Here is a 25409-nt window from a genome sequence, read left to right as displayed (position 1 = left end):
GGTTGTAGAATCTCCATCTCTGGAGAATTTAAGAGCAGGTTTGACAGACACCTGCCCGGGATGGTCTGGATGGTGCTGGGTCCTGCCATGAGGGCTGGGGACTGGATTCAACGACCTCTCGAGGTCCCTTCCAGTTCTAATGCTCTATGGGTATGTCAACACTTGCAGCCTAATTCGAAATAGGGCTGCAAATGTAGGCATTCGAAATTGCAAATCAAGCCCAGGATTTAAATATCCCGCACTTGATTTGCATCTTCCCGGCCGGGTGCCACTTTTTGAAATTGACAAGCCCTATTTTGAAATACCTGTTAAACCTCATCACAGGAGGAATAACAGGTAGTTCAAAATAGGGCTTTATTTCGATCGCCTGTTTCACTGTCGCATGAGACACAGGCATGAATGAACTGAGGCCAGGGTTTTCGCGTGTATACAGCGCCTAGCGCAGTCTCAGCCACTAGGCCGAATTGTCGTGCACATGACAGTTGTGGATTGACACCCACACATGGCTCAGCAGCTCCTGTTGCCGCCTGAAGTGAATCCCAGGTTATTTGTTAGTGAGACTTGGGCCTGGCACCCATCTCAGATCTAAGTGCATTAATGAGACGGCCCCTTTCATCTGCCAAGGTGAGCGGCGGGAATATACCTATGAACCCCCTGCCAAGAAGAGGAGGACGGCGGATCGACCTGGGACAGGCCTGTTGGGTGACCCGACCATGATCATCTGTAAGTACGAGAACCCTCCTGTGCTTGCCCACAGTGCATAGCGACGCCCAGGACAGTCCGGGAACGCCCTGGGCTTTAGGGAGCGGGCAGGACGGGCCGGGAACGCCCGGGGCTTTAGGGAGCGGGCAGGACGGGCCGGGAACGCCCTGGGCTTTAGGGAGCGGGCAGGACGGGCCGGGAACGCCCTGGGCTTTAGGGAGCGGGCAGGACGGGCCGGGAACGCCCTGGGCTTTAGGGAGCTGGCAGGACGGGCCGGGAATGCCCTGGGCTTTAGGGAGCGGGCAGGACGGGCCGGGAACACCCTGGGCTTTAGGGAGCGGGCAGGACGGGCCGGGAACGCCCTGGGCTTTAGGGAGCGGGCAGGACGGGCCGGGAACGCCCTGGGCTTTAGGGAGCGGGCAGGACGGGCCGGGAACGCCCTGGGCTTTAGGGAGCGGGCAGGACGGGCCGGGAACGCCCTGGGCTTTAGGGAGCGGGCAGGACGGGCCGGGAATGCCCTGGGCTTTAGGGAGCGGGCAGGATGGGCCGGGAACGCCCTGGGCTTTAGGGAGCGGGCAGGACGGGCCGGGAACGCCCTGGGCTTTAGGGAGCGGGCAGGACGGGCCGGGAATGCCCGGGGCTTTAGGGAGCAGACAGGACGGGCCGGGAATGCCCTGGGCTTTAGGGAGCGGGCAGGACGGGCCGGGAACGCCCTGGGCTTTAGGGAGCGGGCAGGACGGGCCGGGAATGCCCGGGGCTTTAGGGAGCGGGCAGGATGGGCCGGGAACGCCCTGGGCTTTAGGGAGCGGGCAGGACGGGCCGGGAACGCCCTGGGCTTTAGGGAGCGGACAGGACGGGCAGGGAATGCCCTGGGCTTTAGGGAGCAGACAGGACGGGCCGGGAACGCCCTGGGCTTTAGGGAGCGGACAGGACGGGCCGGGAACGCCCTGGGCTTTAGGGAGCGGACAGGACGGGCCGGGAACGCCCTGGGCTTTAGGGAGCGGGCAGGACGGGCCGGGAACGCCCTGGGCTTTAGGGAGCGGACAGGACGGGCCGGGAACGCCCGGGGCTTTAGGGAGCGGGCAGGATGGGCCGGGAACGCCCTGGGCTTTAGGGAGCGGGCAGGACGGGCCGGGAACGCCCTGGGCTTTAGGGAGCAGACAGGACGGGCCGGGAACGCCCTGGGCTTTAGGGAGCGGACAGGACGGGCTGGGAACGCCCTGGGCTTTAGGGAGCGGACAGGATGGGCCGGGAACGCCCTGGGCTTTAGGGAGCGGGCAGGACGGGCCGGGAACGCCCTGGGCTTTAGGGAGCAGACAGGACGGGCCGGGAACGCCCTGGGCTTTAGGGAGCGGACAGGACGGGCTGGGAACGCCCTGGGCTTTAGGGAGCGGACAGGATGGGCCGGGAACGCCCTGGGCTTTAGGGAGCGGGCAGGACGGGCCGGGAACGCCCTGGGCTTTAGGGAGCGGGCAGGACGGGCCGGGAACGCCCTGGGCTTTAGGGAGCGGGCAGGATGGGCCGGGAACGCCCTGGGCTTTAGGGAGCGGGCAGGATGGGCCGGGAACGCCCTGGGCTTTAGGGAGCGGACAGGATGGGCCGGGAACGCCCTGGGCTTTAGGGAGCGGGCAGGACGGGCCGGGAACGCCCTGGGCTTTAGGGAGCGGACAGGACGGGCCGGGAACGCCCTGGGCTTTAGGGAGCGGACAGGACGGGCCGGGAACGCCCTGGGCTTTAGGGAGCGGACAGGACGGGCCGGGAATGCCCTGGGCCTTAGGGAGCGGACAGGACGGGCCGGGAACGCCCTGGGCTTTAGGGAGCAGACAGGACGGGCCGGGAACGCCCTGGGCTTTAGGGAGCTGGCAGGACGGGCCGGGAACGCCCTGGGCTTTAGGGAGCGGGCAGGACGGGCCGGGAACGCCCTGGGCTTTAGGGAGCGGACAGGACGGGCCGGGAACGCCCTGGGCTTTAGGGAGCGGACAGGACGGGCCGGGAACGCCCTGGGCTTTAGGGAGCTGGCAGGACGGGCCGGGAACGCCCTGGGCTTTAGGGAGCGGGCAGGACGGGCCGGGAACACCCTGGGCTTTAGGGAGCGGGCAGGATGGGCCGGGAACGCCCTGGGCTTTAGGGAGCGGGCAGGACGGGCCGGGAACGCCCTGGGCTTTAGGGAGCGGGCAGGACGGGCCGGGAACGCCCTGGGCTTTAGGGAGCGGACAGGATGGGCCGGGAACGCCCTGGGCTTTAGGGAGCGGGCAGGACGGGCCGGGAACGCCCTGGGCTTTAGGGAGCGGGCAGGACGGGCCGGGAACGCCCTGGGCTTTAGGGAGCGGGCAGGACGGGCCGGGAACGCCCTGGGCTTTAGGGAGCGGACAGGACGGGCCGGGAACGCCCTGGGCTTTAGGGAGCGGGCAGGACGGGCCGGGAACGCCCTGGGCTTTAGGGAGCTGGCAGGACGGGCCGGGAACGCCCGGGGCTTTAGGGAGCGGGCAGGACGGGCCGGGAATGCCCTGGGCTTTAGGGAGCGGGCAGGACGGGCCGGGAACGCCCTGGGCTTTAGGGAGCGGGCAGGACGGGCCGGGAACGCCCTGGGCTTTAGGGAGCGGGCAGGACGGGCCGGGAACGCCCGGGGCTTTAGGGAGCGGGCGGGACGGGCTGGGAACGCCCTGGGCTTTAAGGAGCGGGCAGGACGGGCCGGGAACGCCCTGGGCTTTAGGGAGCGGACAGGATGGGCCGGGAACGCCCTGGGCTTTAGGGAGCGGGCAGGACGGGCCGGGAACGCCCTGGGCTTTAGGGAGCGGGCAGGACGGGCCGGGAATGCCCTGGGCTTTAGGGAGCGGACAGGATGGGCCGGGAATGCCCGGGGCTTTAGGGAGCGGGCGGGACGGGCTGGGAACGCCCTGGGCTTTAAGGAGCGGGCAGGACGGGCCGGGAACGCCCTGGGCTTTAGGGAGCGGGCAGGATGGGCCGGGAACGCCCTGGGCTTTAGGGAGCGGGCAGGACGGGCCGGGAACGCCCTGGGCTTTAGGGAGCGGGCAGGACGGGCCGGGAACGCCCTGGGCTTTAGGGAGCGGGCAGGACGGGCCGGGAACGCCCTGGGCTTTAGGGAGCGGACAGGATGGGCCGGGAACGCCCTGGGCTTTAGGGAGCGGACAGGATGGGCCGGGAACGCCCTGGGCTTTAGGGAGCTGGCAGGACGGGCCGGGAACGCCCTGGGCTTTAGGGAGCGGGCAGGACGGGCCGGGAATGCCCTGGGCTTTAGGGAGCGGGCAGGACGGGCCGGGAACGCCCTGGGCTTTAGGGAGCGGGCAGGACGGGCCGGGAATGCCCTGGGCTTTAGGGAGCGGACAGGACGGGCCGGGAACGCCCTGGGCTTTAGGGAGCGGGCAGGATGGGCCGGGAACGCCCTGGGCTTTAGGGAGCGGGCAGGACGGGCCGGGAACGCCCTGGGCTTTAGGGAGCGGGCAGGATGGGCCGGGAACGCCCTGGGCTTTAGGGAGCGGACAGGACGGGCAGGGAATGCCCGGGGCTTTAGGGAGCAGACAGGACGGGCCGGGAATGCCCGGGGCTTTAGGGAGCGGACAGGACGGGCCGGGAATGCCCTGGGCTTTAGGGAGCGGGCAGGACGGGCCGGGAACGCCCTGGGCTTTAGGGAGCGGACAGGACGGGCAGGGAATGCCCTGGGCTTTAGGGAGCAGGCAGGACGGGCCGGGAATGCCCTGGGCTTTAGGGAGCGGACAGGACGGGCCGGGAATGCCCGGGGCTTTAGGGAGCAGACAGGACGGGCCGGGAACGCCCTGGGCTTTAGGGAGCGGGCAGGACGGGCCGGGAACGCCCTGGGCTTTAGGGAGCAGACAGGACGGGCCGGGAACGCCCTGGGCTTTAGGGAGCGGGCAGGACGGGCCGGGAACGCCCTGGGCTTTAGGGAGCGGGCAGGATGGGCCGGGAACGCCCTGGGCTTTAGGGAGCGGGCAGGACGGGCCGGGAACGCCCTGGGCTTTAGGGAGCGGGCAGGACGGGCCGGGAATGCCCTGGGCTTTAGGGAGCGGGCAGGACGGGCCGGGAATGCCCTGGGCTTTAGGGAGCGGGCAGGACGGGCTGGGAACGCCCTGGGCTTTAAGGAGCGGGCAGGATGGGCCGGGAACGCCCTGGGCTTTAGGGAGCGGGCAGGACGGGCCGGGAACACCCTGGGCTTTAGGGAGCGGGCAGGACGGGCCGGGAACGCCCTGGGCTTTAGGGAGCGGGCAGGACGGGCCGGGAACGCCCTGGGCTTTAGGGAGCGGGCAGGACGGGCCGGGAACGCCCTGGGCTTTAGGGAGCGGGCAGGACGGGCCGGGAACGCCCTGGGCTTTAGGGAGCAGACAGGACGGGCCGGGAATGCCCTGGGCTTTAGGGAGCTGGCAGGACGGGCCGGGAACGCCCTGGGCTTTAGGGAGCAGACAGGACGGGCCGGGAACGCCCTGGGCTTTAGGGAGCGGGCAGGACGGGCCGGGAACGCCCTGGGCTTTAGGGAGCAGACAGGACGGGCCGGGAATGCCCGGGGCTTTAGGGAGCAGACAGGACGGGCCGGGAACGCCCTGGGCTTTAGGGAGCAGACAGGACGGGCCGGGAATGCCCGGGGCTTTAGGGAGCAGACAGGACGGGCCGGGAATGCCCGGGGCTTTAGGGAGCGGACAGGATGGGCCGGGAACGCCCTGGGCTTTAGGGAGCGGACAGGACGGGCCGGGAACGCCCTGGGCTTTAGGGAGCGGGCAGGACGGGCTGGGAACGCCCTGGGCTTTAGGGAGCAGACAGGACGGGCCGGGAACGCCCTGGGCTTTAGGGAGCAGGCAGGACGGGCCGGGAACGCCCTGGGCTTTAGGGAGCGGACAGGATGGGCCGGGAACGCCCTGGGCTTTAGGGAGCGGACAGGATGGGCCGGGAACGCCCTGGGCTTTAGGGAGCTGGCAGGACGGGCCGGGAACGCCCTGGGCTTTAGGGAGCGGACAGGACGGGCCGGGAACGCCCTGGGCTTTAGGGAGCGGACAGGACGGGCCGGGAACGCCCTGGGCTTTAGGGAGCGGACAGGATGGGCCGGGAACGCCCTGGGCTTTAGGGAGCTGGCAGGACGGGCCGGGAACGCCCTGGGCTTTAGGGAGCGGGCAGGACGGGCCGGGAATGCCCTGGGCTTTAGGGAGCGGGCAGGACGGGCCGGGAACGCCCTGGGCTTTAGGGAGCGGGCAGGACGGGCCGGGAATGCCCGGGGCTTTAGGGAGCGGACAGGATGGGCCGGGAACGCCCTGGGCTTTAGGGAGCGGGCAGGACGGGCCGGGAACGCCCTGGGCTTTAGGGAGCGGACAGGATGGGCCGGGAACGCCCTGGGCTTTAGGGAGCGGGCAGGACGGGCCGGGAATGCCCGGGGCTTTAGGGAGCGGGCAGGACGGGCCGGGAATGCCCGGGGCTTTAGGGAGCGGGCAGGACGGGCCGGGAATGCCCTGGGCTTTAGGGAGCGGACAGGACGGGCCGGGAACGCCCGGGGCTTTAGGGAGCGGGCAGGACGGGCCGGGAATGCCCTGGGCTTTAGGGAGCGGGCAGGACGGGCCGGGAACGCCCTGGGCTTTAGGGAGCGGGCAGGACGGGCCGGGAACGCCCTGGGCTTTAGGGAGCGGGCAGGACGGGCCGGGAACGCCCTGGGCTTTAGGGAGCGGGCAGGACGGGCCGGGAATGCCCGGGGCTTTAGGGAGCAGACAGGACGGGCCGGGAATGCCCTGGGCTTTAGGGAGCGGGCAGGACGGGCCGGGAACGCCCTGGGCTTTAGGGAGCGGGCAGGACGGGCCGGGAATGCCCGGGGCTTTAGGGAGCGGGCAGGATGGGCCGGGAACGCCCTGGGCTTTAGGGAGCGGGCAGGACGGGCCGGGAATGCCCGGGGCTTTAGGGAGCGGGCAGGACGGGCCGGGAACGCCCTGGGCTTTAGGGAGCGGGCAGGACGGGCCGGGAACGCCCTGGGCTTTAGGGAGCGGACAGGACGGGCCGGGAACGCCCTGGGCTTTAGGGAGCTGGCAGGACGGGCCGGGAACGCCCTGGGCTTTAGGGAGCGGGCAGGACGGGCCGGGAACGCCCTGGGCTTTAGGGAGCGGACAGGACGGGCCGGGAACGCCCTGGGCTTTAGGGAGCGGGCAGGACGGGCCGGGAACGCCCTGGGCTTTAGGGAGCTGGCAGGACGGGCCGGGAACGCCCGGGGCTTTAGGGAGCGGGCAGGACGGGCCGGGAATGCCCTGGGCTTTAGGGAGCGGGCAGGACGGGCCGGGAACGCCCTGGGCTTTAGGGAGCGGGCAGGACGGGCCGGGAACGCCCTGGGCTTTAGGGAGCGGACAGGATGGGCCGGGAACGCCCTGGGCTTTAGGGAGCGGGCAGGACGGGCCGGGAACGCCCTGGGCTTTAGGGAGCGGGCAGGACGGGCCGGGAATGCCCTGGGCTTTAGGGAGCGGACAGGATGGGCCGGGAATGCCCGGGGCTTTAGGGAGCGGGCGGGACGGGCTGGGAACGCCCTGGGCTTTAAGGAGCGGGCAGGACGGGCCGGGAACGCCCTGGGCTTTAGGGAGCGGGCAGGACGGGCCGGGAACGCCCTGGGCTTTAGGGAGCGGGCAGGACGGGCCGGGAACGCCCTCGGCTTTAGGGAGCGGACAGGATGGGCCGGGAACGCCCTGGGCTTTAGGGAGCGGGCAGGACGGGCCGGGAACGCCCTGGGCTTTAGGGAGCGGACAGGATGGGCCGGGAACGCCCTGGGCTTTAGAGAGCGGACAGGATGGGCCGGGAACGCCCTGGGCTTTAGGGAGCTGGCAGGACGGGCCGGGAACGCCCTGGGCTTTAGGGAGCGGGCAGGACGGGCCGGGAATGCCCTGGGCTTTAGGGAGCGGGCAGGACGGGCCGGGAACGCCCTGGGCTTTAGGGAGCGGGCAGGACGGGCCGGGAATGCCCGGGGCTTTAGGGAGCGGGCAGGACGGGCCGGGAACGCCCTGGGCTTTAGGGAGCGGGCAGGACGGGCCGGGAATGCCCGGGGCTTTAGGGAGCGGGCAGGACGGGCCGGGAATGCCCGGGGCTTTAGGGAGCGGGCAGGACGGGCCGGGAATGCCCGGGGCTTTAGGGAGCGGGCAGGACGGGCCGGGAATGCCCTGGGCTTTAGGGAGCGGACAGGACGGGCCGGGAACGCCCGGGGCTTTAGGGAGCGGGCAGGACGGGCCGGGAATGCCCTGGGCTTTAGGGAGCGGACAGGACGGGCCGGGAACGCCCTGGGCTTTAGGGAGCGGGCAGGATGGGCCGGGAACGCCCTGGGCTTTAGGGAGCGGGCAGGACGGGCCGGGAACGCCCTGGGCTTTAGGGAGCGGGCAGGATGGGCCGGGAACGCCCTGGGCTTTAGGGAGCAGACAGGACGGGCCGGGAATGCCCTGGGCTTTAGGGAGCGGGCAGGACGGGCCGGGAACGCCCTGGGCTTTAGGGAGCGGACAGGACGGGCAGGGAATGCCCGGGGCTTTAGGGAGCAGACAGGACGGGCCGGGAATGCCCTGGGCTTTAGGGAGCGGACAGGACGGGCCGGGAATGCCCTGGGCTTTAGGGAGCGGGCAGGACGGGCCGGGAACGCCCTGGGCTTTAGGGAGCGGGCAGGACGGGCCGGGAATGCCCGGGGCTTTAGGGAGCAGGCAGGACGGGCCGGGAATGCCCTGGGCTTTAGGGAGCGGACAGGACGGGCCGGGAACGCCCTGGGCTTTAGGGAGCAGACAGGACGGGCCGGGAACGCCCTGGGCTTTAGGGAGCGGGCAGGACGGGCCGGGAACGCCCTGGGCTTTAGGGAGCGGGCAGGACGGGCCGGGAATGCCCTGGGCTTTAGGGAGCGGACAGGACGGGCAGGGAATGCCCGGGGCTTTAGGGAGCAGACAGGACGGGCCGGGAACGCCCTGGGCTTTAGGGAGCGGGCAGGACGGGCCGGGAACGCCCTGGGCTTTAGGGAGCAGACAGGACGGGCCGGGAACGCCCTGGGCTTTAGGGAGCGGGCAGGACGGGCCGGGAACGCCCTGGGCTTTAGGGAGCGGGCAGGATGGGCCGGGAACGCCCTGGGCTTTAGGGAGCGGGCAGGACGGGCCGGGAACGCCCTGGGCTTTAGGGAGCGGGCAGGACGGGCCGGGAATGCCCTGGGCTTTAGGGAGCGGGCAGGACGGGCCGGGAATGCCCTGGGCTTTAGGGAGCGGGCAGGACGGGCTGGGAACGCCCTGGGCTTTAAGGAGCGGGCAGGATGGGCCGGGAACGCCCTGGGCTTTAGGGAGCGGGCAGGACGGGCCGGGAACACCCTGGGCTTTAGGGAGCGGGCAGGACGGGCCGGGAACGCCCTGGGCTTTAGGGAGCGGGCAGGACGGGCCGGGAACGCCCTGGGCTTTAGGGAGCGGGCAGGACGGGCCGGGAACGCCCTGGGCTTTAGGGAGCAGACAGGACGGGCCGGGAATGCCCTGGGCTTTAGGGAGCTGGCAGGACGGGCCGGGAACGCCCTGGGCTTTAGGGAGCAGACAGGACGGGCCGGGAACGCCCTGGGCTTTAGGGAGCGGGCAGGACGGGCCGGGAACGCCCTGGGCTTTAGGGAGCAGACAGGACGGGCCGGGAATGCCCGGGGCTTTAGGGAGCAGACAGGACGGGCTGGGAATGCCCTGGGCTTTAGGGAGCAGACAGGACGGGCCGGGAACGCCCTGGGCTTTAGGGAGCAGACAGGACGGGCCGGGAATGCCCGGGGCTTTAGGGAGCAGACAGGACGGGCCGGGAATGCCCGGGGCTTTAGGGAGCGGACAGGATGGGCCGGGAACGCCCTGGGCTTTAGGGAGCGGACAGGACGGGCCGGGAACGCCCTGGGCTTTAGGGAGCGGGCAGGACGGGCCGGGAACGCCCTGGGCTTTAGGGAGCAGGCAGGACGGGCCGGGAACGCCCTGGGCTTTAGGGAGCGGACAGGATGGGCCGGGAACGCCCTGGGCTTTAGGGAGCGGACAGGATGGGCCGGGAACGCCCTGGGCTTTAGGGAGCGGACAGGATGGGCCGGGAACGCCCTGGGCTTTAGGGAGCTGGCAGGACGGGCCGGGAACGCCCTGGGCTTTAGGGAGCGGACAGGACGGGCCGGGAACGCCCTGGGCTTTAGGGAGCGGACAGGACGGGCCGGGAACGCCCTGGGCTTTAGGGAGCGGACAGGATGGGCCGGGAACGCCCTGGGCTTTAGGGAGCTGGCAGGACGGGCCGGGAACGCCCTGGGCTTTAGGGAGCGGGCAGGACGGGCCGGGAATGCCCTGGGCTTTAGGGAGCGGGCAGGACGGGCCGGGAACGCCCTGGGCTTTAGGGAGCGGACAGGATGGGCCGGGAACGCCCTGGGCTTTAGGGAGCGGGCAGGACGGGCCGGGAACGCCCTGGGCTTTAGGGAGCGGACAGGATGGGCCGGGAACGCCCTGGGCTTTAGGGAGCGGGCAGGACGGGCCGGGAATGCCCGGGGCTTTAGGGAGCGGGCAGGACGGGCCGGGAATGCCCGGGGCTTTAGGGAGCGGGCAGGACGGGCCGGGAATGCCCTGGGCTTTAGGGAGCGGACAGGACGGGCCGGGAACGCCCGGGGCTTTAGGGAGCGGGCAGGACGGGCCGGGAATGCCCTGGGCTTTAGGGAGCGGACAGGATGGGCCGGGAACGCCCTGGGCTTTAGGGAGCGGGCAGGATGGGCCGGGAACGCCCTGGGCTTTAGGGAGCGGGCAGGACGGGCCGGGAACGCCCTGGGCTTTAGGGAGCGGGCAGGATGGGCCGGGAACGCCCTGGGCTTTAGGGAGCGGACAGGACGGGCAGGGAATGCCCGGGGCTTTAGGGAGCAGACAGGACGGGCCGGGAATGCCCGGGGCTTTAGGGAGCGGACAGGACGGGCCGGGAATGCCCTGGGCTTTAGGGAGCGGACAGGACGGGCAGGGAACGCCCTGGGCTTTAGGGAGCAGACAGGACGGGCCGGGAATGCCCGGGGCTTTAGGGAGCAGGCAGGACGGGCCGGGAATGCCCTGGGCTTTAGGGAGCGGACAGGACGGGCTGGGAATGCCCGGGGCTTTAGGGAGCGGACAGGACGGGCAGGGAATGCCCGGGGCTTTAGGGAGCAGACAGGACGGGCCGGGAATGCCCTGGGCTTTAGGGAGCGGACAGGACGGGCCGGGAATGCCCGGGGCTTTAGGGAGCAGGCAGGACGGGCCGGGAATGCCCTGGGCTTTAGGGAGCGGACAGGACGGGCCGGGAATGCCCGGGGCTTTAGGGAGCAGACAGGACGGGCCGGGAACGCCCTGGGCTTTAGGGAGCGGGCAGGACGGGCCGGGAATGCCCTGGGCTTTAGGGAGCGGACAGGACGGGCAGGGAATGCCCGGGGCTTTAGGGAGCAGACAGGACGGGCCGGGAACGCCCTGGGCTTTAGGGAGCGGGCAGGATGGGCCGGGAACGCCCTGGGCTTTAGGGAGCGGGCAGGACGGGCCGGGAACGCCCTGGGCTTTAGGGAGCGGGCAGGACGGGCCGGGAATGCCCTGGGCTTTAGGGAGCGGGCAGGACGGGCCGGGAATGCCCTGGGCTTTAGGGAGCGGGCAGGACGGGCTGGGAACGCCCTGGGCTTTAAGGAGCGGGCAGGACGGGCCGGGAACACCCTGGGCTTTAGGGAGCGGGCAGGACGGGCCGGGAACGCCCTGGGCTTTAGGGAGCGGGCAGGACGGGCCGGGAACGCCCTGGGCTTTAGGGAGCAGACAGGACGGGCCGGGAACGCCCTGGGCTTTAGGGAGCGGGCAGGACGGGCCGGGAACGCCCTGGGCTTTAGGGAGCAGACAGGACGGGCCGGGAATGCCCGGGGCTTTAGGGAGCGGGCAGGACGGGCCGGGAATGCCCTGGGCTTTAGGGAGCAGACAGGACGGGCCGGGAACGCCCTGGGCTTTAGGGAGCGGGCAGGACGGGCCGGGAACGCCCTGGGCTTTAGGGAGCGGGCAGGACGGGCCGGGAACGCCCTGGGCTTTAGGGAGCGGACAGGATGGGCCGGGAACGCCCTGGGCTTTAGGGAGCGGGCAGGACGGGCCGGGAACGCCCTGGGCTTTAGGGAGCGGGCAGGACGGGCCGGGAACGCCCTGGGCTTTAGGGAGCGGGCAGGACGGGCCGGGAACGCCCTGGGCTTTAGGGAGCGGGCAGGACGGGCCGGGAATGCCCTGGGCTTTAGGGAGCAGACAGGACGGGCTGGGAATGCCCTGGGCTTTAGGGAGCAGACAGGACGGGCCGGGAACGCCCTGGGCTTTAGGGAGCAGACAGGACGGGCCGGGAATGCCCTGGGCTTTAGGGAGCTGGCAGGACGGGCCGGGAACGCCCTGGGCTTTAGGGAGCAGACAGGACGGGCCGGGAATGCCCGGGGCTTTAGGGAGCGGGCAGGACGGGCCGGGAATGCCCGGGGCTTTAGGGAGCGGACAGGACGGGCCGGGAACGCCCTGGGCTTTAGGGAGCAGACAGGACGGGCCGGGAATGCCCGGGGCTTTAGGGAGCGGGCAGGACGGGCCGGGAATGCCCTGGGCTTTAGGGAGCAGACAGGATGGGCCGGGAATGCCCTGGGCCTTAGGGAGCGGGCAGGACGGGCCGGGAATGCCCGGGGCTTTAGGGAGCGGGCAGGACGGGCTGGGAATGCCCTGGGCTTTAGGGAGCAGACAGGACGGGCCGGGAACGCCCTGGGCTTTAGGGAGCAGACAGGACGGGCCGGGAATGCCCGGGGCTTTAGGGAGCAGACAGGACGGGCCGGGAATGCCCGGGGCTTTAGGGAGCGGGCAGGACGGGCCGGGAATGCCCTGGGCTTTAGGGAGCAGACAGGATGGGCCGGGAATGCCCTGGGCCTTAGGGAGCGGACAGGACGGGCCGGGAACGCCCTGGGCTTTAGGGAGCGGGCAGGACGGGCTGGGAACGCCCTGGGCTTTAGGGAGCGGGCAGGACGGGCCGGGAATGCCCTGGGCCTTAGGGAGCGGGCAGGACGGGCCGGGAACGCCCGGGGCTTTAGGGAGCGGGCAGGACGGGCCGGGAATGCCCTGGGCCTTAGGGAGCGGGCAGGACGGGCCGGGAATGCCCGGGGCTTTAGGGAGCGGGCAGGACGGGCCGGGAATGCCCGGGGCTTTAGGGAGCGGGCAGGACGGGCCGGGAATGCCCGGGGCTTTAGGGAGCGGGCAGGATGGGCCGGGAACGCCCTGGGCTTTAGGGAGCGGACAGGACGGGCCGGGAACGCCCTGGGCTTTAGGGAGCGGGCAGGATGGGCCGGGAACGCCCTGGGCTTTAGGGAGCGGGCAGGATGGGCCGGGAATGCCCTGGGCCTTAGGAAGTGGGGGCACTGACTCAGAGGGCTCGCCAGCCGCGGCCATTTCCTGGAGCTCCCAGGGGTAGCACAACCCTGCTCACTGCTCAGCTGGGACCCGGCTCCCGAGCGAGGGCTGAGGTGCTCTGACGTCACCGTGTCCTTCTTCAGACGAGACCCTGGAGGCGGAGGCCAGGGGACTTCTGAAGAACTTGTACGAGAAGCTGTACAAGTTTCTGCCCGAGGGCAACATGTGGGACGGACTGAAATACCTCAAGTGAGTCGGCCGCTTGGTTCCTCTCGGGAAGACGAAGGGATTTAGAGCCCCCTCCCAGCCCCTGCTCCCAGAGTGCTCAGCTCACCCGCTCTACGCTGGGCTCTGAACACCGCCTGCAGGCCTGGCTCTAGCCAGGAGCATAGGAATGGTCAGGCTGGGTCAGGCCACGGCCCCTCCAGCCCAGTGTTGTCCTTGACAGCTGCAGCCACTTCGGAGGGAAGCATAAGAACCCCTCCAATATGGGATGTCCCCCATGAATGTACAGCTCACCCCCCAGCCCTGTATGGCCCCTGGAAAATACCCCTGCAGATACCTTCTCAGAGCCCTACCCACTGAAGAGACAGCCCAGGGAGAAGAAGGAGTACCGGGGGAGGGAGTGTAAGCTCCATGCAAACCGGGGTGTGAGGGACCCACACTTCCAGAGACCCTGTGTGTGGAAACCTGCTCTTGTGTGTCCATGCGGCGCTGTAAGCCTGGGATTGCGATGGCGAGACCAGGACTCACAATTGCGCTGACATGTCTGTGCCGCCCCGTGTAGATCTGGTGTATCCCGGGCATGTAGCGACCTCGCCGGCTGCAGCTGCTCGAACCCTCGTGTCCTGGAGGACGGTGGGAAAACTCACCTGTCCTTCCTGCCCACTGTAGCGGCAGAGGAGCCCAACCCTATGTCAACCGAAATCAGCTGAGGGCAGGGGAGAAAAGGGGCCTTTCCACTCACTTCCAAGGGGTTTATTTGTGAGACCAGGCAGGCATCAGGCTTCCCAAATACATGAACCTGCCTAACCCCCTCCCTCTCTCTTCCTCTAACAGGGACCGCCTCACTACCTTGAAAGAAAGCTCTTCCTTGGACCCCATCTGCATCGGGCTCTTAGGGAACACTGGGACCGGGAAGAGCTCCCTGCTCAACGCCATTATCGAGCGTCAGTTCTTCCTGCCGACGTCGGGGTACCAAGCCTGCACCTCCTGCATGGTGCAAGTCAGCAGCGGCCGGGGCCAAAACTATGAGGCGAAGATTCACCTTCTTTCAGAAGAGGCAAGTTGAGTGCAGCCTCCGGGCACAGGGACAGGGGCCTGTTTTCTGGGCGGATGGGCGAGGAGCCACAGCCCCCGCCCCACAGGGTCATGGTCGCCCATGGGGCTCAATCGGGAAGGGTGTGGGGTCTGCATCTGCCTGGCTCTGCAGGCCACAGCTGGGCTGTAGTTTGCCTTAAACCCCACCCCCTCATTGCCAAGGGCTCCAGCCAGGGAGGAACACGCAGGAAGGGAGGCCTTCTAAGAGGAGAACCAGGCCCTCCCTGCCTGGCCTGTCGGTGGCCAGAAGGGATTCCCGCTCCCTGAACCACACGCTGCTGGTTCATCTGACGCAGAAGCCAGGGAACTGTTCCAACTACTCCTGCGCTATTGCTCCCCATACCTGCTCCTCCGGCACCGAGCTACTTCCCGGCTCCCACCCCCACCCTCTGCTCACACTCACCTAGCTCCTGTGTCCCTCGGACTGCAACGCTGTCACACCAATCCCACCCTGTCTGAGCTCGCAGCACCCCTGGGGCTATTTGTTCCCACCATTCTCCCATCCCACACATGCTGTGATGGATAGGAGGGGTGCTGTCCTTTTCTGAACACCCCCAATGTTCAGTACCCAAAGGGTTAAACCCAGGTAGCTAGTAAGTATTGGCAGGGAGCCAGGAGAGCCAATGAGAAGAAAGCATTGAGATTTGAATGGAAGAGATACCTGCCTTCTGTTTTCCGTTGGGTGAGTTTAACCCGGGAGCTGGGGAAACAAGATGAATTGAACCAGACAGAGCTACCATGCCTACAAAGAAACGGACTGGACCTTGTAGCATGGATATGTGCGTAGACAGGGAATGTCTATTTAGACAAGATCAGGTTATTTTCTTTGTTTTGTTGTTTGATTAAACTTCTCTGTGGTAAATCCCTGTGCTCCTCCCCCATACACTGCAACTTTAAGCTGTATCCCAGGGATGAAATTCTCTGTGTTTTAATTTGTGCTTTTCTCAGTTGCTTCAAAACCCCTCGTAACCAAGTCTGCTTTACCAAGGATACCTTGTTGTTTTGTTCATAAAATCACCTTTCATTTTTTAAGGTTATGGTTTGATTCTTGTATCCTGGAAGAGAATAGAAGGTCTCTGTATGCATGTGTAAGATTGCAGCTATGTCTAGACTACAAAGAAAAGTTGGGAAAAGATACGCAAATTGTGAACTGCAATTTGCATATCTTTTTCCACTTTTCTTTTGAAAGAAGCTTTTTTGAAATTTGGTGCATCTACCCAGCACCAGATTTCAGAAAAAAATGCTCTTTCAAGCCGTCCCTTCTTCCTCATAAAATAAGTTTTACAGGGATGGCAAAAGAATAAAAGAAGAAATTTTTCAAAAAAAGCAGACGCTTTCCTTAGATGTGGCATTGTTTTTCCTGTATATCTCCAGTATCCCAGAAAAGCACTACAGGCTAGACATAGCCTGAGCGGTCAACTACCAGCGATTGCAGTTTGCTTTTTTTCTTTTTTTTATAAGCTCTCTTGTAAAACAGCTTGGAGGTACCCCTCTGGAAAACATTCCAAGTGCTTTCTTCCCATTTTCCAGAAGAAAGTGAGGGTGGGGGGTTGTTTTGTTTTGTTTTTACTTCATGGTAACAATCTATTTCCTGGGTCTGGGACTCTGTGATCTTGGGGAGTTTTTTGAAAGCAGAAGCATCTAGAGGCAACGTATTTTTAAGTTCTCTTGCAGGCCCCCACTTTCTGTACTCAGAGGGCCAGAGCGGGGGACACATGCCCAAGACAATAACGGTCCCTTTGCCTTGCTCTGACCTGGCAGGAGTGGCGGGAGGAGCTGAAGAATCTGGTGGAGGTTGTAGGCAATCCCGATGAGAAGGACAGCGATGTCGATGAAGCTGGCCAAAAGCTCCGAGCCCTCTATGGGAAAAATGCGGAGACCAGGCCTTATGAAGAGCTGTTGAGGGCAAAGCCACTGATACCGATCCCTCCCTCACGGTGTGTGGTCCTCAAGGATGAACAGGTGAGAGAGGGTGCGCCCGTAAATTCCCACCCAGAACACAACGGTGACCTTCTAGTCCAATGGTACTAAGATGTCAATGGTGCGGGAGCCAAATTAGCAATTCCCGCCCGCCAAAGAGCCCCAGCCATGTGAATTCGTTGCTTCATTTACCATAGTGCTATATCTCCAAGGGGCCACCGTGTTAGTGTGTAACTGTCAAAACAACGAGCAGTCTTGTGGGACCTTTGCAACAAACAGATGTATTAGGGTATGAGCCTTTGTGGGTAAAACCCACTTCCTCAGGTGGGTTGCAGAGGAGTTTGCAGAATCCAGGCTATATGGAACAGCAAAAGAAGTTACGTGTCAATGGTTGGACCAGTGTGAATGAGGCTAATTGAGTCAGTTGGTTACTAACACAGTAAACTGGCTGAAAACACAGTAAAAGCCTCCTCAAGAATCTTAGTTTGAGTGTCACTGACCTAGTCTGCAAAAGCGACAAGGAGTCCTGGAGCACCTTATAGACTAACGGAAGGTGCCACAGGACTCCTTGTCGCTTTTGCAGATCCAGACTAACACAGCTCCCCCTCGGATACTGACCTAGGCTGACCTTCTAGATCAAGTGGGCAATAAAAGGATAATGGGTCACATGGGTTAGCCCCTGCTAACCTGCAGGGTTATATTTACCTGCTCCTCCACAGGTATAGACGGTCCCAGCCCCCATTGGCCGGGAACGCTCACAACCATCTGAGGAAGTGGGTTGCCCATGAAAGCTCATGACACTGGTTTTTAAATTTACAGACCAACACGGCCACCCCTCTGAGCCTTTTCACAAGGGGATTTTGATTTTACTTACACTTTGTGCTATGCATAATAGCATCAACACTCTCTTTTAATAAGGACATGAGAGTAGCCAGACAGGGTCAGACCAAAGGTCCATCTGGCCCAGTGTTCTGTCTGCCCATGCCAGATGCCCCAGAAGGGAGGAACACAACAGGGAATTCTCATGTGATCCCTCCCCTGTCACCCATTCCCTGACAAACAGAGGCAGGGACACCATCCCGACCCATCCTGGCTGACAGCCATCGATGGACCCAACCTCCATGGATCTATCTTCTGTCTGACACATAAGCCTTTCAAATGCCAATCAGTTTTATACTTTTATAATTCTACATATTAATGTTAATTAACATCCAGTGAATACTGGAGACCGAGTTTGGTTCACGTATTGTCCTCAGGCGGAAAAACTCTGTGCAAAACTGGACCCTTATGTCCGGTCTCAAAGAGACGAGGAGGAGCCAGGCCCGGATGCGGAGAAAGCCCTGGAGCGCCTCTGGCCGCTGGTCAAGTACGTGGAAGTGAAGATCCCGAAGTCGGACGTGATTCCAGAAGGCGTCGTGTTTGTGGATATTCCCGGGACGGGCGATTACAACAGCAAACGGGACGACATGTGGAAAGAGGTGACTTCCCAGCTCTGGGGGGAGGGGAGGGAGGGAAGCCGAGAGGGAAGGATGTTGAACCATTGACTTGGCTGGTGAGAATTTCAGCATTGGGTTGAATGGAACTGGCCCCAGGTCATACAGAGGATCGCTCGGAAGGGGGCAGGGTGCTCTGTGGCCTGGGGAAGGTGTTAGGGGGCGGGACAGAAGCAGCAGCTGGATCATACTCAGAGGCTGAGCCCCGGATATTAGTCAGAGACACGTCCCAGCCTGGCTCCGTTGCTGCTCCTGGATTCCGGCAGCATCAAAGGCCCGTGGGATCTTTCCTCCTCTGCGCTTCACTAGGGGGCTGAGGCTCTTCCTCCTGCATGCCCCTTTTATCTTCTCTCCCCTGGATCCATCCTAGGGGCCCACCGGGAACCTCCACCTAGCGCCGAGGCCCAACGGAGGGACTCAAAATAGGGACGTGAGCCTGCCAATTGCTGGCACAGTCCTGCAAAGCCTGCCCCTAGCCAGTGAGGAATTGCGGGTGCTCTGCATGGGGCAGGATGGAGCCCGGCTGCCTGCCTGCTCCCAGATATAGAATCACAGAACCCAGGGCTGGAAGAGGCCTCGGGAGGCACCAAGTCCAGCCTCCTGCCCAAAGCAGGACCCGGCCCAACTCAATCATCCCATTCTCTCTCTCTCTCTCTCTCCCTCCACTTAAGAGCATCAAAAAATGTTCAGTCATCTGGGTGATCAGCGACATCAAACGGATTCTGGGGGAGAAAGGCCATGAACAGCTGCTGGCAGAGGGCATCAAAGCGTACCAAGGCGGGATGTGCCGGGACCTGGCCCTGGTGGTCACCCAGTCGGATAACCTGAATCTGGGGGAATACAAGAGGTAGGACCCTCGATCATCCCCGGACTTTGGGGGACTGAGAGGTCTTCCTTTAGAGCAGGGGTGGGAACCTTTTTTGGGCTGGGGGCCACTGACCCACATTAAAGTCAGCTGGGGGCCTCATTCAAGCAAGAAGCCAAAAAAGCCGCTATTGCTCACAGTAGAGGACACTGCTCTGTAGGCCCAGGTTACACAAAGAAATCCACTCAGAGCCCCAGCTTGAATTGTTTTAGACAGAAACATCCTCTGTTTGACAAACCAAAATAGCTGAAATCAGTCACAGCTTTCCTTTTCAGACTAACGTCTCACGTCTCTTGCAGTTTATCATATAATCATAAAATACCAGGACTGGAAGGGACCCTCGTGGCAGGACCAAATACCGTCTAGGCCATCCCTGATAGACATTTATCTAACCTGCTCTTAAATATCTCCACAGATGGAGATTCCACAACCTCCCGGGGCAATTTATTCCAGTGTTTGACCACCCTGACAGTTAGGAACTTTTTCCTAATGTCCAACCTAAACCTCCCTTGCTGCAGTTTAAGCCCATTGCTTCTTGTCCTGTCCTCAGAGGCCAAGATGAACAAGTTTTCTCCCTCCTCCTTATGACACCCTTTTAGATACCTGAAAACTGCTCTCATGTCCCCCCTCAGTCTTCTCTTCTCTAAACTAAACAAACCCAATTCTTTGAGCCTTACTTTATAGGTCATGTTCTCTAGAACTTTAATCATTTTTGTTGCTCTTCTCTGGACCCTCTCCAATTTCTCCACATCTTTCTTGAAATGCGGTGCCCAGAACTGGACACAATACTCCAACTGAGGCCTAACCAGCACAGAGTAGAGCGGAAGAATGACTTCTCGTATCTTGTTCACAACACACCTGTTAATGAATCCCAGAATCATGTTTGCTTTTTTTGCAACAACATCACACTGTTGACTCATATTTAGCTTGTGGTCCACTATAACCCCTAGATCCCTTTCTGCCGTACTCCTTCCCAGACAGTCGCTTCCCATTCTGTATGTGTGAAACTGATTGTTCCTTCCTAAGTGGAACACTTTGTATTTGTCTTTATTAAACATCATCCTATTTATCTCAGACCATTTCTCCAATTTGTCCAGATCAGTTTGAATTATGACCCTATCCTGCAGAGCAGTCGCAACCTCTCCCAGCTTGGTATCATTTGCAAACTTAATAAACGTACTTTCTATGCCAATAACTAAATCATTGATGAAGATACTGAACAAAGCCGGTCCCAAAATAGACCCCTGCGGAATCCCACATTATACCTTTCCATCAGGATTGAGAACCATTAATAACTACTCTCTGAGTATGGTTATCCAGCCAGTTATGCACCCCCCTTACAATAGCCCCATCTAAATTGTATTTGCCTAGTTCATTGATAAGAATATCATGCAAGACCATATGAAACACCTTACTAAAGTCTAGGTATACCCCATTCACCGCCTTTCCCTTATCCACAAGGCTCGTTATCCTACCAAAGAAAGCTATCAGATTGGTTTGACATGATTTGTTCTTTACAAATCCATGCTGGCTGTTCCCTATCACCTTGCCACCTTCCAAGTGTTTACAGATGATTTCCTTAATTACTTGCACCATTATTTTCCCTGGCACAGAAGTTAAACTAACTGGTCTGTAGTTTCCTGGGTTGTTCTTATTTCCATTTTTATAAATGGGCACTATATTTGCCCTTTTCCAGTCTTCTGGAATCTCTCCTGTCTCCCATGATTTTCCAAAGTTGATAGCTAGAGGCTCAAATACCTCCTCTATCAGCTCCTTGAGTATTTTAGGATTCATTTAATCAGGCCCTGGTGACTTGCAGGCATCTAACTTTTCTAGGTGATTTTTAATGTGTTCTTTTTTATTTTATCTTCTAAACCTTCCCCCTTCCCACTAGCATTCACTGTTAGGCATTCCTTCAGACTTCTCAGTGAAGACCGAAACAAAGAAGTCATTGAGCATCTCCGCCATTTCCAAGTTCCCTGTTACTGTTTCTTCCTCCTCACTGACCAGTGGGCCTACCCTGTCCTCGCTCTTCCTCTTGCTTCTAATGTATTTATAAAAAGTCTTTTTGTTTCCTTTATTCCTGTAGCTAGTTTGAGCTCATTTTGTGCCTTTGCCTTTCTAATCTTGCCTCTGCATTCCTGTGTTGTTTGCCTATATTCATCCTTTGTAATTTGTCCTACTTTCCATTTTTTATTTTTAGATCATGCAAGATCTCGTGGTTAAGCCAAGGTGGTCTTCTGCCATATTTTCTATCTTTCCAATGCAGTGGAATAACTTGCTTTTGGGCCCTTAATAATGTCCCTTTGAAAAACTGCCAACTCTCCTCAGTTGTTTTTCCCCTCAGTAGAACTCCACCAAGATCACCTGTGGCCACTAAGAACTTCACAGTGGTAGTGGGGATAGAACTGTGATCCTCTTGTTCCAAAAGCAACATTTGGGCTATTGGAGACTCGCCATTAGCAGGCACTACAGGGCCTAGGACACACACAATTGGCAGTTCTTATACCAGCCAGTAGTGTTCAACACTAGCACCCTCCAGCCTTTCTATAAGGGGAGCAAATGAGCCTAATGGCCAATAAAAGGGGACAAGGCTGGGAAGGCAGTAGGAAAAGGAAATGCAACCAGATGATTTGATCCCATTCGCCCCACGCTCCCCTCTGCTCCATTCACATAGCTGAGACACAGTTGTGAAAAGGGGAGTGGCCTGGCAGGAGAGGGGAGGAGTCAAGGGACATTTTCTGCTCCTTTAAAGAGACAGGAACAGCAGCTTGTTCTTCTGGCTGGCGTTAACGCCCCCTTCAGTTCAATCCATGCGCTGGGCTGGTTCAATACCAAGGAAGACAGAAACGCAAGGGAGGGAGATTTTGAGTGAGCTTAGGCATGAGGGGTCCAGACAGGCTGGTGAATAAGGAAACGAAGGTAAATCTACACTTCTAAGATTCATCCTCAGCAAGTTACAATCTCCTGAAATGTGGGTGCAGATAAAGATCCTGTCCCGATCCCACGTGGCTGCCAGACTGTCTGGTGTAGGCTCCAGGCTGTCTTCTCCTCCCCTGAAACAAAAGGCAGGACTGTGCAGCACTTTAAAGACTAACAGGATGGTTTATGAGGTGATGAGCTTTCGTGGGCCAGACCCACTTCCTCCCCTGTGATTTTTCAACGCCAACGAGCTCTTCACAACCTCAGATATAGATGAATAATTCCCAGCATCGTGCCACACCTGGTGTGAGGTGTTGCCTTCTTTCCTTTGTTTGCAGAGAGCTCATTTCTCCAGCCCTCTGACTTTCCTGCCCACCTGCAGTGACCTTTGTGGGCTGACTCTACATACCTCTTCACAGTCTGCTTGGGTCTTAACTATCCTGAGCAGTTTGGTATTATCTGCAAATTTTGCCTCCTCACTGTTCACCCCTTTCTCCAGGTCATTTATAAATAAGTTGCATAGGATTGGTCCCAGGACAGATTCTTGGGGGACACCACTAGTTATCTCTCTCCACACTGAAAACTGACCATTTATTCCCACCCTTTGTTTCCTGCCTTTCAACCAGTTCTCAGTCCATGAGAAGACATTCCCACTCATCCCATGACAACTTACTTTACTTAAGACCCTTTGATGAGGGACCTTGTCAAAGGCTTTCTGGAAATCTAAGTACACTCTAGCCACTGGATCCCCCTCGTCCACATGTTTGTTGACCTCCTCAAAGAACTCCAGCAGATTAGTAAGGCAGGATTGCCCTTTACAGAAACCATGTTGACTTCCCCTAACAAACTATGTTCATCTACGCTCCTTTTTGACTGAGTATTCCGGTCAAAAACCAAACACCAGGCAACCTTGCAGGCAAGAACATTACTGATCAGCGAGTTATGAGTTTTCCAGTGAGATATTGCATGTCACCTTCTGGGTGTATACGACGACAGGGTGTTAGGTGCAGCTTGCCTGACACAAATTGTTCCATGGGCATGTGTGTCACAGGGGGTTAGCAGGAAGCAGGTCATTCTGTTATTGTCCTCCAGAGAAAATCTTGCACCTTCCCCTGGAGCACCTGTTGCTGGCCAACCCCGGAAACAGTAATGCGGGGCTAGAAGGACTTTGGGTCTAATCCAGTCTGCCTTTGCACTTTACAGACTGGTCATTGTCACCTCACAGACCCCGCTGCTCACAGGACAGGACAGGGGTTTTGAAGTTTGCTGAACCTGGTTAATGTGTCCTTTTTGTCTTTCTTCCAGGGAAAGGAAAGTGAAAAATGTGAGTATTTGCAAACCTTTTTTCTTAAAGGAGGTTATAATCTTTTTTGAAAAAGAGAGAAAGAGAGAGAGAGAGAATACTGTCTATGAACAAAAATGAGAGCTAGCTGATTTGTCTTCTGAAGACGAATGTTCCCCCTCCTCATATTTATCAGTCCTTGGCAACGTTCCCTCTATTTTTAATGTGTATGTGGAATAAATTTTGTTGTATGCACTAAGCCATGCTCAGATGTGCACCACCAAATCGAAACACGTGGTGCCAGTTGTGGGAGGCTGTGGGTGCTCTGCTAATTAGGTAGGCGGCATTTCACTCTCTGCTGCAAAGTGCTCAGTTTACAGGGAATGCTGGTCCTATAAAAACAAGTCCTGCTCACTGTAAGAGGAGCTATAGGATTAAATTTTGAAAAAATTAGGCATTTATAGCATGCTTGGATCCTGTCTAGATGTCACTTGCTCACCACACACATGGGAGTCCCTCACTTGCTTTGTGTACATAACAGAGAGTTTAGCTCGCAGTCAGGATAAAATTACAAGAACTATTGGCATTTGTACCTCAGGAAGGAGGTTGATCACCAGCTAGAACCAGGTAAATATCCTGAGAGAGGCCCTGATCCAGTGGCGTGAGATCCAAGAATTCCTTTGATCTCACCCAATCTGTGACAAACTCAACATGTGCCCTTGGGCAAGTCACTTAACCTCTGTGCCTTGGCTTCTCCATCTGTACAACTGGGGCAGCAGGGCTGTCCACATACATGGCAGCCCTGAGGAATGCAAGAGGTTAGAACTTCAGCAGCTGAGCAACGTTGACAACAAAGCCGAGTGGAATCCGTCCTATGGGTTTATGACCCTAATCCCAGTAGTGTCCAAATACCTCACAAAGCTTCTCAAAATTCCTGGGTAAGGTTCTTTGCCTGGCGTAAGGTTGGTCCCTGGTGGCCTTAGATGGTCCCTGGTGGCCATCACATCTGCTGTAGCATTTTGGCAAGTTTCGAAGTGATCTACAATAGCTTTTATTGTATTTCTGTGCGTAGAAATCCATAAGAAATAAACACGACGCCATTATAGAGAGGAACACAACGGTGAAACTGGAGAAGGGCAGCCAAATGAAGGTCAAGCTCCAGGTAAAGTTAGGATCCTGAGCGCTCTGGTTTCAGTTGCGTGACTACAGGATACGGTGGTTATACCCTATGCATATATTAGCAGAATTGGGATCAATGTATTGACATGAGAAAGCTGCTCCAATATGACTCTGCCAAGCTTTTAGACTAGCCATGGGCATGCTGGCTAGTGTGTGGGCTGCAGGAGTGGCCCTCCTTCATCTCAATGGGCTGCAAGATTGTTGTATCCCAGAGGGTCTCCCAGGATACGCCAGCTTTGCTCACTGTGCTTGAGAACTTTAAATTTGTGTGTGCGCGTGCGGAGCGGGGCGGGAGACTGAACTGTAGCAGCACAGTGATTGGAGGCTGAGGAAGCATGCGGCTCTCGCAGTCAACGTCATGTGCCATCGACACGCCCCTCACTTCCCATGCTCTGGCTTTATGTGCCCATCACTTTAGTAAGGGTATGTCTACACTACAGAGTTTTGTTGGAAAAGCGACCAATTCTCCGACAACTTGAGTTATGTCCACATTGCAATCGCATTCTTCCAAAAGTAAATCCAAAGAACAGAGGGGATTTCCGACATTGGTAATACACTTTCTATGAGGACGAAACTTTTTTGGGAAAGAGCTCTTTGGGAAAGGCATCTGTGGACGGGGAAGAGAGAGTTCTTTCGCAAGAGGAGGAAAGAGGAAAAAGCACAGGGCGCACAGGTGCCCTGGTGGCCACTCTGTCCATAGTAATCACAGCTTACATGCAAGAAAGCGTTCACACTGAATGGACACTATCTGTCAAAAAAGCAGATCACTTTTTCGATGTGCTTTTGCTGTATGGATGCTCTCTTTTGGAAGAAGTTTTTTCGGAATATCCCTCCAATAAAAGGTTCTTCCGGAAGAAGCCTGCAGTCTAGACATAACCTAACTACAGTAGGAAAAAAACAACGTGGACGGAAAATAGCATAATCTGACAGCCCTGTGTGTGGGCAGTGGTAACAAAATGTCTCGTGGCCCACATGTGAGACCCCGATGGGCCACAGGTCACCCACCATTTCCCTACAGTATCTGTCCCTGGTAGTGCCCGGATAAATTCTACGTGACTAAGGAACTTGGCGGATTTGCCTCAGAGGCTCCCAGCAGCCTACAGTTGTCGGCCCCACACCCAGAGCTTCAGTTTGCCGTTTGTCGAGCTCTTTGCATCCTTGGCCAGTGTAGGGTAAAACAGGGATCAAGCTCCAGAGTCCTTTTCCCCGAGTGGAAATGGAGAGGTGGGTGTTGGGGGAAACCCGGGCTCCCCGCTACTGCGGGTTCCAGCCTAGGGCCCTGGGACACCTGCTAGAAGACAGCTCCAGGACCCCATGGCTACTTCCCCACACCTTCCCCAGCCCCTTCTCTCAATTTTGTCCTCCTAGTTGTGGGC

The 25409-nt window shown here is 60.1% G+C and overlaps 1 protein-coding gene across 1 annotated transcript in view; it reads left to right on the top strand.

Moving 5' to 3' along the window:
* Window positions 1-25409, top strand: part of LOC102462066 (nuclear GTPase SLIP-GC-like) — a 55540-nt gene that overhangs the window by 10472 nt on the left and 19659 nt on the right. Inside the window, exons 3-10 of the mRNA XM_089776966.1 lie at window positions 625-723; window positions 13196-13301; window positions 14112-14334; window positions 16134-16334; window positions 17549-17770; window positions 18457-18632; window positions 22878-22896; window positions 23927-24016. Coding sequence (XP_089633092.1) covers window positions 625-723; window positions 13196-13301; window positions 14112-14334; window positions 16134-16334; window positions 17549-17770; window positions 18457-18632; window positions 22878-22896; window positions 23927-24016 — 1136 coding nt within the window. The remainder of the gene's footprint in view (window positions 1-624; window positions 724-13195; window positions 13302-14111; window positions 14335-16133; window positions 16335-17548; window positions 17771-18456; window positions 18633-22877; window positions 22897-23926; window positions 24017-25409) is intronic.

The sequence above is a fragment of the Pelodiscus sinensis genome, chromosome 3 (genome assembly GCF_052426305.1).
Source record: "Pelodiscus sinensis isolate ZL-2025 chromosome 3, ASM5242630v1, whole genome shotgun sequence".
NCBI lineage: Eukaryota > Metazoa > Chordata > Testudines > Trionychidae > Pelodiscus > Pelodiscus sinensis.
This window is presented reverse-complemented; position numbering and strand designations above follow the sequence as displayed.